Source organism: Puntigrus tetrazona, chromosome 9 (assembly GCF_018831695.1).
Source record: "Puntigrus tetrazona isolate hp1 chromosome 9, ASM1883169v1, whole genome shotgun sequence".
Lineage (NCBI taxonomy): Eukaryota > Metazoa > Chordata > Actinopteri > Cypriniformes > Cyprinidae > Puntigrus > Puntigrus tetrazona.
The window spans coordinates 22,636,054-22,650,764 of record NC_056707.1 but is presented as its reverse complement, the minus strand read 5'-3'; the positions used below and the strand labels follow the sequence as shown (position 1 = coordinate 22,650,764).

Sequence of the window (14,711 nt, the reverse complement as noted above, 5' to 3'; positions counted from 1 at the left end):
TATTTTATACCCAGACAATTCACCATATTCTAACAGTAGGTTCATAAGTATATGGAGGGCAGTCTCAGGTTCCCTAAGATATATAATTACATCATCAGCAAATAACCCAATTACATGATTTTCTTCTCCAATTGTAATCCCATTTAAGTCTTCGCTTTGCCTAACTGCTTGGGCTAAGGGCTCGATGTAGAGAGCAAAAAGAGTAGGGCTCAAACAGCAGCCCTGTCTCGTACCCCTATATAGATTAAAGGTGGCTGTTAAATTTCCGTTCACTTTAATTCTAGCTCTTGGATTTAAATAGATTGTTCTGATACACTGTAATGAATTTTCACTGAAACCAAATCGTTCAAGTACCTGGTAGAGAAAGGCCCAATTGACACTATCAAACGCCTTTTCTGCATCAAGGCTCAGGATAGCTGCACATTCACGTTTCTGCATAATTTTTTCCATGACATGTAATGTTCTCCTAATGTTATCATGTGTCTGCCTGCCTTTGATAAAACCAGTCTGGTCCTCCTCAATTAGATCGGGTAAAAATATTTCGATCCTTTTACAGATAATTGAAGTGAATATTTTATAATCAACATTTAGAATCGAGATGGGTCTGTATGAGCCACATAATTCTTTATTTTTACCCTCCTTTGGTATCACTGTTATGATAGCTTCCTCCATGAGGAAGCTTGCCTTCTTTAAGAGTTTCGTTAAATGATTTTAATAGAATTTGTTTTAAGTCCTCCCCAAAAATCTTATACCATTCAGATGGAAGGCCGTCGCTACCTGGCGATTTATTGTTTTTTAATCCAGTTATTGTTTTATCTAATTCTTCCATTGTGATTGGTGCAGTGAGTAGTTCATTTTGAATTGTGCCAATTGTAGGTAGGTCTAGGGAATCTAGAAATGTTTTTATCCTTTCTCTATTTACAGCTGGGGTTGAGAGTATAATGATTTATAGTAATTCTCAAAAATCGTTTCTATCTTTTCTGGTTCGTATATTAATTGTTTTGTTTTAGGGTCCTGAATTTTGTAGATTGTATTTAATGCCTGCTGTTTTTTTAATCGTCTAGCTAATATCCGTGTGCTTTTCGGTCCAGACTCATAAAAAGTTTGCTTTGTGTATCTCAGTTTCTTCTCTAACTCACTCTTCAAAATGTCATTTATTTTTAGCTTTATTTCTTTCATTTGTCTATGTATGTCTAGATCTTGTTTAGTCTTATGTCTATTCTCTAAAGCTTGTAATTCTTTAACCAGGTTATCATATGTTATTGATCTAGCTTTTTTGCAAGCTGCAGTCAGTGCTAATATCTTACCTCGTATAACTGCCTTAGCAGCGTCCCATACCATTATAGGACTAACATCCCCGTGTCATTTTCCTCTATATATAGTTTGATATAATTTTTATTTGTTGGACCATTTCTTTATTATTTAATATTCCTAAGTTGAGTCTCCACAATGTGTTCTTTTTTTTCGGGTGTTCATGTCTATTTTTAATTTAATTATATTATGGTCCGACAAGTCAGCTACCCCAATTTCACATTCTTTAACTTTATGTTGATCGTTTTTACTAACCAAGAAATAATCAATTCGTGAGTGCACTTTATGTGGTACTGAATAGTGAGTATAGTTTCTGGAAAATGGATGACTCTCTCTCAAGCGTCAATTAGTCCAAGATCTTCCATAAGGGTCCTAACACATTTCAAATTTTTCTTTTTCTGTTACAGTGGCTTGTAGTATCCAATCTCGAGTTTAATACCACATTAAGATCCCCTGCTAGAATTAAAACTCCCTCTGTCTCTTGAGCCACCAAATCAAACAGGGACTTGAAAAACCTTTTATCACTTTCAGGGGGGGCATAAACACTAATCAATGTAACCAATGTATTCTCAATTTTGCCCTTTACTAAAATATATCTTCCCTCCTTGTCACTTATTTCCTTAATGAATTCAAAGCAGACAAAATTAGGGATTAGGACTGCCACTCCTCTTCTATGTCCCTTCTCAAAGGAGCTATAAAAACTATTCCTGTACCCTAGTTTTTAAATTTTTCATGTTCTTGTTGTGAAGGTGTGTTTCCTGCAGAAACACCACTTGTGCCCTTTCTTTTTAATTTTGCCAGGACTTTTCCCCTCTTAATTGGATTACATAATCCATTTATATTTTGTGATATGATCTTCATTAAATTTTAGATTGACTCGAAAAACGTAAACAACACAATACCCTCCAGAACTCTGCAAAACTTCCGAACACAATAAAAAAGTCATTTCTCGAACGAACTTCTAAACAGTGCGAATTGAAGTAGAATAATACTATAGCCTACGAATATTAACTTAGGCCTATAAGTAGAATAAAAAAAAAAAAAAAAAAAAAAAACCCACAAACTTAAATGAGTGTGCTTGTGCACCTCGTAAGTCCCGTTGGCGGTATGCGGGAATAGCCGTGAGAAGGGGGCCGCCCTAGTTGCGTGTAGTAACTTATGTTACTTACCACAGATTCTAGGTAAAGTCCAACGAAATTAAATAAGAAGAATTAAATAAAATGTTGATTTTCTCCCAGACAGTCAAAAGTACTGTTTCAATGTACAGGTGAAGTCCTATATCTTGTTAAGTATTAAAGATCTCACCAACAGGTGCCCAGCTTTTTACCTCTTGTCTGTTATACCGGTGGCATGCGTTGGTATTCTTGAAGTTTCTGTCGGACTCGCAGGTTCCTCTCGGATTCTTTGCTGCCGACGTTTCGCCAGGCCATGCAGTGTTGCAGCCGCTCCTCCATAGGATCGGTATTGGGACCCGTTGCGCTTCCACCGTCTTTATCCATCTCGGATCTCTTAATGATCCCGCGGTCCATCATATCTTTCTCCGCCTCGTCGGGAGTGTTGTAGGTCCGTGTCCCGTTAGCCCAATGGATGCGTATTTTCGTAAAGGGTGTCTGGAACCGGATTTTCTCTTCTTTTAATATTTTCTTTATCCCATTGTATCTTTTTCGTTTTTGCATTATTTCTGTTGCATAGTCGTGGTCGAACGAGATGGGACGGCCCTGCATTTCTATCCGCTTTTGCCAAGCCAGCTTCAAGACAGATTCTTTCACCGTGAACTGAAGGAAATTGACAATGATAGATCGTGGTGGCGAAGTAGGATTTGGTTTTGAAAGTAGTGCTCTATGTGCTCGTTGGATTTGGAAATCAATGTCAAGTCCTAGTTCTTTTTTGAGGAACGTATCCACAAACTGAGTGACTGAATTTCCACCTTCTGCACCCTCCGGTATTCCGTAGATTCGGACGTTGTTTCTACGTGATCTTGACTCAATGTCGGTCAGTTTCTCTTGCATTTCTCGGTTCCTTTGGAGCGTTTTTATCAGAGCCGCGTTCGCCTCTGTGGACCAGGTCTCCAGCTGTTCGATGCGTTTTTCTACCTCTGTAAACCTGCCTTGATGTTTCTGAATCTCGCTAGCATTCGATGTCAGTTTTTCGTTTATTTCTTGTTTAAACTGAGCGAATTCCTTTTTCATGCTGTTCTTGAATTCTTCCGTGAATGATCGTAATTCTGACTTCATTTCTGTTTTCAAATCATTAATTTGCTTGCTTAAAGTTTCAAGTCCAACGTGTGCATTAGCCTGATCGTCCTCGTGTGTTAGCTTAGCTTCCCCCATCTTACCAGGCGAAGTACCTGCGTCGTCGATCATGTTTTGCTCGTTCACCTTTGTTTGGTTATTAGGAATTTTACGCGTCTTTGTTTTGGTACCCCCACTCATTCTGAGTCTGAATGCGAGTTAAGAATTTGAATTTTAGGGGTTATGTTAGTCTTACTGTCGGGAGCTATAAACTTTGCTGCCGTTTACGCCGCCATATCAACCGGAAGTCCCTGAATCCAATTTTTAAGATTCAATTACATTATATTAGAATTATATAAAATAAAATGTCATTAAGTTATATTAAAAAGAAAATATCCTAAAAATAATGTGACAAATCAATTTTTTATGTATTTCCAGCTGTGCTGCATACCACCAGGGGGTAGCCCACCTACGACAGATTGAGAAGCACTGCATGTGGCCTCCACATACGTGAAACAACACATGTTGTTCAGTCTAAAGATTATTTCATTCAAAGCATCTTAGAAATGAGGAACATCACAAGCAGTTTATCATACAAAAGAAAACTATACTTGCAGTGCCACAATGCTATTTTTCCTAGTAGACCAAGAGAAAGCAGAAGTACACTTGAAATCTCACTAGAAGTTTTTTTTTTTTTTTTTTTTTTGCAATAATGCCACAGAAGATGGATTTTAGAATTAAAAAGAATCTATTTAGTGATCAGCATCTGTGTAGCAGAAAGGTTTTATGGATGGTTCACCCCAAAATTAATTACTCAGCGTTGTTCCAATGCCGCATACCTTCCTTTTATATTCGTACCACAAAAGAAGATATAAAAGACATGTATGGTGATCAGAATCAAGCTGCATGTGACCCACCCAGAAAAAGCTTTTAAAAATCAAGATTAACAATAAAACGCGACATGACATGCAATCCATGAACTTTATTTTGAGGGAAGTAGCCATTAGTTTCGCTCATCTTTCAGCTGTCGTTCCTGGTCTGGAGATCTGGTACTCAAAGTACAGATTTGATGCGTTGTTTCGTTGTTTCTTATTTTTCATAACTCGTATGCTTTTCTGTAGCGAGTTGGAGTGAACTGCTGCGCCAACAAGTCGGCCAAGGCCATGATGTTCGTTCAGTAGACTAACATGTTACATGTTGGATTGTTTCTCACTAAACGTATGCATCTCTGAACACTTACAATATACGGCACTTATCACATGGGACTACTCTGTGATACTTTTGCATCTTTTTTGAAATCTCGATTCTGCCAGACATTCACCATTACATTGAGAAGCGAACGGGGTACATTTATTTAAGCGCCGGTTAGTTCAGACTTCGGTTGAATATGTGCTTTTTTTTGTATCGTCTCATCTCTCCTTTACTCCAACGCCCATTTTACATAATGTTACTTCCTCCTTGTTTTCCTGTCATGTGTGCAGCAACGTTCTTTCAGTTCTGAAGCTACTGTGTACTGCTTGAGGAACCCAGAAGACATTTCATAGCCATTTATGACGACTTTATCTTTCTGCGGCATTTCCATAGCATCAAGTAAGACCTGTTTAATACTGCATTTTGCGATGCATTACTACAAATTTTGTCTGATGTATGCTTGATAAAAGTAACTGTAGCTTTAGGAACAGTTTCATAGTGTCTACCTGCTTGGCTCACTAACCTTTAGTTCACTAATCCACTTAAACAGAATATTATCGAGGATGAATCAAATATTAATATCGATTAATAATTATCAGTAAACTCTAGGGTGACTTTACTTTACTTCAAATAGTAAGAATAATTATCTTATTAGAACTAGGTAATATTTTATATTAAGGTGTCATAATACACAGTAATTACCTAATTAGGTACTTAGTCGTAGCCATTGTACTTACGTGAAATAATATGTACTTATCATGTAACTAAGTTATGAAACAGTCTGTAATTACAGTTTGTAATTATGTAGATGTAACACATTGAGTCTAAACTTGATACATTTTATTTTAAGTAGCTTATGCCTGTGTGATATTCTCTCATTTGAATGTAATTAGATAGGTATTACATGTATTTAAGCACATATGTGACAATATAGCAGTAGCAGCCTATTACATCTATATAATTACAAACTGTAAATACAAACTGTTCCATAACTTACATGGTAAGTACATTTTATGCACGTACAATGGCTACTACTAAGTACTTACTAGGTAATTACTCTGTATTATGGACACCTTAAAATAAAATGTCACCTAGAAGAGTGTAGACAGCATTATCAACTTGCTTTGCTACATACATTAATGACAATAATTACATCATAACTAAAAGCAATATTTTAAAAGGAATAGGTGATTTGTGCAGTTCATGAAGTGTCATAAAAGTAGTCTATATTTGTACAGTGCACGTTATACTTTTTATATCCAAATAAAGTCATAAAAACAGCATTTTTTTAATGAGAAAAATTGCATACAGCACATAGCCTACATCTCGCTGTAGAGTAAATATAGCTCTATGTGTGGGAAACTAAACCATGTTTCATACGCTGGTGTGGTAAAACCATGATGAACCAATAAATGTTGAGCACACAGATCATTTGACCGTCTATGGCAGTCATTTGTCTCAGATGTGTCATCTGCATCACACTTCTGCTAAAAAAACTGCATCTGCTTTTTTCAAGTTCACACTTTTCTGTTTGATGCCTTGCACAGTTGCGGCAAAACTGCATAAGTATAGGAAAGGTTTGTTTGCATTACCAAGCAACAATGGCAAGCTCATTTCCCATCGTATTCAGTAGTTTAGGAAGCTAAAATATGAGGAACAATGATTTTAAAAAATGCTTTTTTACACTAGGAAATGCTTCAGGCAGTGTGTCTGAGGGGCCTTCTTCTGTTGTTGGTGGGAAGACAGGGTACGTGCATTGCTTACACATATATTATGTTCCTTTTCACTTTACACATTATATGTCCATAAGCTGACATATACTGTCTGTGCAGAGGTGGTAATAATTTCCTTTGCTGCCTATGATATCCTCCAAACACTGTGCATGCAGTTTGTTAAAAAAGCCATCTGATGTTATGGGCTTAATCAGAAAGCAGTCTTGTTTGAATAATCTTGTCTCTGTTCCAAAAGCTGGTGGTTCTAACTGAAATGGAACCTCACGAGTGACTGACTGGACATAGAGAACATTTTAACATATATTTGGAACAAAGCCAATGTCTTAAAGACAAATGCATTTTATATTCGCGTCTTTTAACTGCATTAATCATAACAAATATCCAGAATGTTGAATCATGCAAACAAAATAAACATAACTGAAATTTAAACTGTTTGTTGCAGTTTATACGGAGGAACAGTGTTTAAAAGCTTCAATAAAGTCATGTGATGACTGCATCAAGTCTGGGCCTGGCTGTGCCTGGTGTAAAGATTTGGTAAGGGAATTTTTATATAAATCTTGCTTGCTGCTTAATTTCTAAAACTCATTTCTAACTCTCAAATTGACATTGCTGTAAGACAATTTAATTGGAGCTTGCAAAGTCAATGTCAGCTATTTGATTTCTAACATTCCGGTGGCATACTGAAATATCCTATGTTAGTTTGTTCAATTCTCAACACCTTTTTTTTTCACATCATGCTCTCATGTCCTATTTAAACCACAGAATTTCACCAAGACTGGAGAGCAGGAAGCAGCACGTTGTGACACAGCTGCTTCGCTTAAAATAAAAGGATGTTCAGCCGATGGCATAGTAAATCCAAAAAATGATTTTTTAAAAATATCAGATAAGCCCCTGGTTGCTGGTAGTAATCCAGTGCAGATGCAACCACAAGAAATAGAACTTAATCTTAGACCAGGTATGTTACATTCTTACAAATCTAATGTAGACCTCAATCAAAATAACTTTCTTTTTTAATGTATGTTTGAACCTGACTTTCAGAGAACAGAGGTTGCTGAATGTGTTGTATTTTCTCAGGGTTGCCCCAAACTTTTCAACTAAAATTTCAAAGGGCAAAAGGCTATCCAGTTGATCTCTACTACCTAATGGATCTCTCATACTCCATGAAAGATGATTTGGAGAATGTGAAACAACTGGGAAATAATTTACTTACTGAGCTCACAAGAATCACTGGAGAAGCCAGGATAGGTAAGAGCATTCAAATTTATTAAGATAACAATATAATATTATTCATATTCAACTTCATGAACCAACTTTCCTGATGCAGGCTTTGGTTCGTTTGTCGACAAAACGCTTCTTCCATACACCGACACCAATGAAGCGAAGCTCCAACGGCCGTGCCCGGATAAAAATGAACCATGTCAACCAGCATTTGGTTTTCAGCATGTGCTTTCTCTGACAAATGATGGGGACATGTTCAGAAACTTGGTCTCCAAGCAGCATATATCTGGAAACCTGGACCCCCCAGAGGGAAGCCTGGATGCCATCATGCAAGTCGCTGCCTGTGTGGTGAGACTTTTATTACTGCAGAATTTAACGTCAGCAGCTATATCAACCACGCTTATATGGACACATTTTGTTTAATTTGGAATGAAATCCTTCCAAATGTTGAATCCAAACATAGTGTTTACATGAATACTAAATAAACTGATTGCGCTGATGGTATTTAATCTTCAGACATGCATACACTAAATGAATATGCAGAGTTTCTCAGTGTTTTTAGATAGTAAGCATCTTTCTTTTCTTAGTTGAAAAAATAAGACTTAATATTTAGGCCTAGCTATTATGGGTCCAAATTACGAGACAACACACACAAGCTTTGTGCAGTGATGCTTATATAAATAAAACAGTAAAAGAGGCAATTTCCTCACCCAAAATAAAACTTCTGTAGATGATAGTTCAAACCAAGCAATCGTGGCATTTATTATATTTAGCAACAACAACATCAGCTTGTTCCGAGCGTCATTACGCTATTATTGCACAGGCAAAATTTTCCAGTTTTTAGTTTCCTATGCAATCAAGTGTTTACACGCATGTCCTATCGAAAGGATTAGAAAAGGTTTATCTTACCCCTCCCTTGTGTTACCCTTGCAGAATAATATCGGTTGGGGAAACAGCACTCGTCTGCTGGTGTTGGCCACTGATGATGGCTTTCACATGGCAGGGGATGGAAAACTTGCTGCCATTCTGGAACCAAACAAAGAAACCTGTGAGCTGGTCAACAACATGTATAGCAAGAGCAACCTCTGGGTATGATTTAATACTTTATAAATATATGATATATATTAAACGTTTAGAATATTTATATTAAAGATATTGAGATAAACTAAGAAAGTCAAAGGTCAGTTATTGCTATCTAAGACAGAATGTACTGTGCACATAAAATAATGGCGCCCCCATAGTCCAGAAACAGTTGCTGATTTTTAAATAACATACATCTTTCATGGGTTTCTATTAGATATCTCAGTAAACGTCTTAACACCCGGGAACCCTTTCACTACAGTTGTTGTTTATGTTACATTATTATAGAAAACATAATAGTGCTATTATAGTTTATTGTACATTTTTGTACATTTGAATAGACCCCGAAGCATAAAATATCAACATAGATGACAGCATCTTTGACACAAAAAACAACATTTGCATTAGTACCATTCTAAAATTATTTACGTGCTCATACAAATACATTATGTCATTTATAATTAAATATTTTAAAGGCTCAAGGCATTTCTTAACATTTCTGTCTCCAAAGTTATACGAAAGGGTGTATGTATTAGATGCTATCGGTACATCGTGCAAATATCAAAACTATAATACACTCTTTTTGTTTTTAGGACTACCCATCCGTTGGACAGATTGCTCGCAAGCTGGAGGAGCAAAACATACAACCCATTTTTGCAGTCACCAAAAAATTGGAAACCGTGTACACAGTAAGTGTAAACGAGTGACTCTGTTGCGGTGTAAAAGATTGTTTTACAATGGAATGGAAACTTGTGTGGAAGTATTTTTGTAGTCATTATTGGTGAAATAAAAACTGATTTTGCTTTACAATTCACATTAATATTCTTAGCAGCTGAAATACTACTTGACTTGTATACTTAACAGGAGCTGAGCAAACTGATCCCTAAATCTGCAGTTGGAGTGCTTTCTGAAGACTCTAGCAACATTGTCAATCTAATTGTTGAAGCATACAACGTGAGTGCATGGGATTTACATGGGATTTACACTTTGCACACTTTTTTTTGGAATTATGATATTCTATGTTTAACACTCTTATTAATGTCCTGTTGGGCCGGAACAGAACTTGACCTCTGAAATTATCATGGCTCATGAAGCTCTCCCAGACTTCATATCTGTGAAATACAGCTCGAACTGTATAGGCGGAGAAAACCTCAGTGACAAGGGGAAATGTGAGAATGTGAACATCGGTAAGGAGGTGGGTATGATTAGTTCAAATGGGCGTAAACATCATCTACTTCAGCACAGATGCAAATCTTGGTTAGCAAATTTAGCAATGGCAAATTTTAAATAACCTTGCTTTTACCATAATCCTTTCAGGTGACTTTTGATGTGACGGTAACAGTAGACAAATGCATTGAAAGCCAGAGCTTCCTTATCGGTCCGTTGGGCTTCAGTGAAAAACTGAAGGTGAACGTGCAGACTCGATGCAAGTGTGAATGTGATGATTCCAGTGAACCTCAGTCTCACTGTAAATTCCACGGCAGGATCATCTGTGGTAGCTGCAGGTAACGGAACGATATAATTACCTCAAATTGTTTTTCAAGCCCAAATTCCCGAGGTCAATCTGATTTCATTTTTAGCTATGCAAATAAATACATAAAAACAAGAAATAGTAGTTTTCATCAAAATAACTGGTTACATTTCGTAAAATCAGTTTACTCTCAATGGTGAATCCGTCACGTCTTTGGACTCTTTTGTTGTCGTTTTTGTCTTGTTCCATGTGCTTTGTGTGCCCTACCTTCCGTTCCTGTGAACTGTGTCATTGTCTTCACCTGTTTCTTGTTAATTTAGTCTTTCCTTGTGTATTGAATTCCTGTGTGTTTGTATTCAGTTTGTCCGATCGTCGAGGTCCATACGTGGTTTATGTTCTGCCTGCCTGCCTGTATATATTATTATTTTGCTCGTTTAGAGGATTAAATCTGTTTAAGTTTATTTTACTTGTCATGTGCCCCTTCCCGCCAAACCACAACGTGACAGAATGTCATTAGATTTTAAATATTACATAATTTATTTTAATCTTACTATTTATAATTGTGTGTGTGATTTTTTTTTAACTCATTTAAAATACAATAAAATTCAACCAAATTTTAACATTTTATTCTCAAAAAACCTATTTGAAGCCTTAAAACTTGCAATTAATGTTCTTTTTATGGACATACAATCCCTTTTGTGAATTTCTTTTAAACTTCTTTGACCCATGTATATATCTGTAGTGACATAAGCAGTTTTTCCCACATCCACAGTTGTGATTCGGATTACATAGGACAGCACTGTGAGTGCATACGAGGCCAAAAGGACGAGGCGTCATTGAAAGCGCAGTGCCGGAAGGACAACGGGACCGAATGCGAAGGCAACGGAGATTGTCTGTGCGGACGCTGCCACTGCCATACTACAGATGGCGGTGGCAATTTCTATGGCGAATTCTGTGAATGCGACGATGAGCACTGTGAAAAATATAACAATAAACAGTGTGCAGGTGAACTGTGTAGAAAAGCTCGTATTTCATGTGCTTTATAGTTTATTTTTAAAAATCAGCTCTTAAGTGTAACGTGGGTTCATTTTGCAGATCATGGCAAGTGCAAATGTGGTACATGTGAGTGTGATCAAGGATATGAGGGCACAGCGTGCCAATGCCCAAAATCCGATACGGAGTGCAAGAACGATAATAGTATATGTCATGAGCGTGGGAAATGTATGTGTAACCGATGTGAATGCGGGAGAGGATACAAGGCGCCCTACTGCAAAACGTGTCCTACTTGCCAAAGTCCTTGTAAAGAGTCACGGTAAGAAAATCTCAAAACAAGTCACTATGGGCTCTACAAAGCCGCTGTGTTCACAATTATTAATACAATAAAATCGATCAATTTATGAGCCCAATTATAGACTTAATAACTCAGCCATTAAAAGCATTCCTGCAAGGCATGTCACATATTCTCATATTCTCTTATTTTATGGATTTAATGGAAATGCATTGTAATATATAAATAATATACATAAATGTAATAATTAAAAAATCTGTTTTGTTGGGGGAGACTATTTACACTAACTTCGCCCATGTATGTGCAATTGGGCTAGACAACATTTCAAAAGACCAGAGTTCAAATCTGCCTTTTGCCTTTTTGCATTACCTATATATCTGTTGACTGTATATACACTGCCCTCCACTTTGGAAACACTGCTGGGAAAGTGTGCAAATACTGCATAGTAAAGTAATTTGACATCATCATTGAAGACCAGCAATAATAATTTTCATTTTGATTACATAATCATGGCAATATATATATATATAAGTTGCGCTACTATGGGTGGAACTGGACCGTGATGTCCATAAGAAGTGTCCGACCAGTGTGAATCATCTTTGGGCAATACTTCAGGAGGCTTGGAGTAATATATCAAATCAATGTTTGAATAAACCGACAGCTCGGAGGCCCAGGTTATGCAGAGCTGTCGATATTTTGATGAATCGAAATTTTAAGCATTTCCTATGTATAAACTGTTTATGTAATAAAATGTGTTTTATTCCACATTCAGGAAAAAAAAGTGGATAAGTATTTAAAAATTACTAACATTCTTGTCCTCAGGAGTTGTGTGGAATGTCTGGCCTTTGGAACCGGTCTGTTTGAAAAGAACTGCTCCATAGCTTGTGGACATCTGAAACATACGATGGCTGACAAATTGTTCAGTAACGACTGTCGAGAAAGAGACAAAGAGGGCTGCTTGATGTACTATGTAATGTCAGAACAACTTGGATTTGACAAGTATTTTGTCAGCGTCCTCAAAGACAGAGGTAGACCCAGACACAATATCTGAAATACTAAAACATGTACTAGGTACTTGGATTCTTTTCTCACCCTCATGCCATTCTGAACCCTGCTGTGATTCGTCATGTGTGTGAAACACCCAGAACGTATTTCAGAAGACTCTTTATTCTCTTTCTATACAACAATACAGTAGCTAATAGCGACAAAGATCTTCAAAAGTAGTCATAAGTGTTTTTTATGATGATTTGATCTTTTTTGGAGCTAGGCAGCATAAACACAGTATAGAGGTATGAAACACGAGAGTGAGAAAATAATGGCAGAATTTTCATTATTGGACAAATTTCCTAGATTTAAAAAGCATCAAGTCACCTGCCTCTCCGTTTCTCATGTTAGAATGTCCCGAGGGGCCAAACATAGCAGCTATTGTGGGAGGATCTCTGGCAGGTGTGGCATTGATCGGTCTCCTGATCCTCCTCATTGTCAAGGCACTTCTGTATGCAAGTGACCTTAGAGAATGGAAGAGATTTGAAAAAGACAGAAAACATGAAAAAACATCTGTAAGTTGTTCGCTTGAAATAAAAAAAAAACATTCATATTCAGTCTGTCCTCCAAAAACTCTTCAGTATACATGCTTGATTTTCATTATGTTTTCTTGTTCTTCTACAGGGTACCAACCCGTTATTCCAGAATGCTACAACCACAGTTCAAAACCCAACATTTTCTGGAGATTCGTGAAAACATTTGGCGGGGTGAATGCGTCATTCAATAACATAGCTTTAACTTTTGTTAATTTTCAGTGAGTCATTAGAAGTCATTTTATATTATAGAAGACATATTATTTGAAAGTTTGACATTAAAAAAGGCTTTTTCATATTTTGTGTAATGCATAAGAAAATTGTTTTATTTTTGTATGCAGAAAAATATATGAAGAGAAATCAGATTTTATACTTGTTGAGCTTTGATGACAGTGAAATGTAATAGATTGTGGCAGTTCTGCTGCTGAAAAGATATTTGTCTCTGAAATGGTAAAAACGTTTTTCAAACACACGATATACTGATATTGTGTGTTTTGTATGTTTACAAATGCAAATATCCGAAATCTGAATAGAGCCCCCTGTACTGCATTTTACAGATTTCTCATCATAAATCATTAATATTGAACATATAAGTTGGCTTTCTACGTCAAGATAAGAATTGTAACCTGAAAATTTGCTTACAGCTTTGCACTGTAACCAGCTTGTTGGACTTTCAAGCTTCATAACAATTAATCATAAGTTATAAAAACGTGTGTGTTTGAGGGCTATGTACATGTCTTAAATATAAAGTTGGAATTACTGTACTTTCAGGAATTGCCTTGTGATTTGATTGATTTTGGCTATTGTTGGATGGCACAAAGCCATTTTAAAAATGTAAATAATAAATATGTTTTTCCCCCCTATAATTTAGCCATTTGAAAAAAAAGCTAGGAAATTAAAAGCAAATTACTGAATAAATGGATCTTTATATATATATATATATATATATATATATATATATATATATATATATATATATATATATATATATATATATATATATATATATATATATATGAAAGTAATTTTTAGTACTTGAGTACACTTCGAGTATATACTTTATTCTTTGAGGGTACATTCAATGGCTTCAGATTGGCTTCCAATAAAAGAATAAAGGTTTAGACAAAATCAACTAAATATTTAATGAGTACAGCGCTTAATTTTTGGCTGAATTGGAATCATAAATAAACACTGACATTAATAAACACGTTTTTTCTGATTTTGGAATAATGATGTTAAATATTCAAGCTAATGTAAAAAAAAAAATTGTAAATATGTTATTAAAATAAAAAGAAAAATGAATCTAATTCAGCAGTTTTCTGGGTTCCATTGGGCTGAAGTTGGGTAGCAGATCTTTACATCTCCACCGCCTGCAAGAAAAGACCAGATGAAGGCATCTGAGACATGATGTTATGCAATAATTTGGACCTGCTTTGATGCCTTCGTAACTTGGTTTACCTGTAAAGGCAGCATTTTTAAGATTTGGCACAGAATGTCTAAAGCCCAACCTCCACCGAGGCCTAACACACTCTGCAGCACATTCACAAAAGCTGGTTCACGGAGCTGAACTAACACCGTGTTAACGTGTGCCCTGGATTATGTAAGAGAAGG

At 36.3% G+C, this 14,711-nt stretch overlaps 1 protein-coding gene across 1 annotated transcript; it reads left to right on the top strand.

The window, feature by feature from the left end:
- The first annotated feature begins 5,017 nt into the window (after positions 1-5,017).
- itgb2 (integrin, beta 2) lies at positions 5,018-13,870 on the top strand. The gene is made up of 16 exons (XM_043249090.1): positions 5,018-5,132; positions 6,423-6,480; positions 6,909-7,000; positions 7,229-7,421; positions 7,541-7,711; positions 7,791-8,032; positions 8,618-8,773; positions 9,358-9,453; positions 9,629-9,718; positions 9,825-9,959; positions 10,082-10,269; positions 11,008-11,240; positions 11,331-11,547; positions 12,346-12,551; positions 12,919-13,082; positions 13,192-13,870. Exons 2-16 carry the CDS (start codon positions 6,426-6,428, stop codon positions 13,258-13,260), a joined length of 2,307 nt encoding a protein of 768 aa, XP_043105025.1. The 5' UTR covers positions 5,018-5,132; positions 6,423-6,425; the 3' UTR covers positions 13,261-13,870.
- Positions 13,871-14,711: the final 841 nt, after the last annotated feature.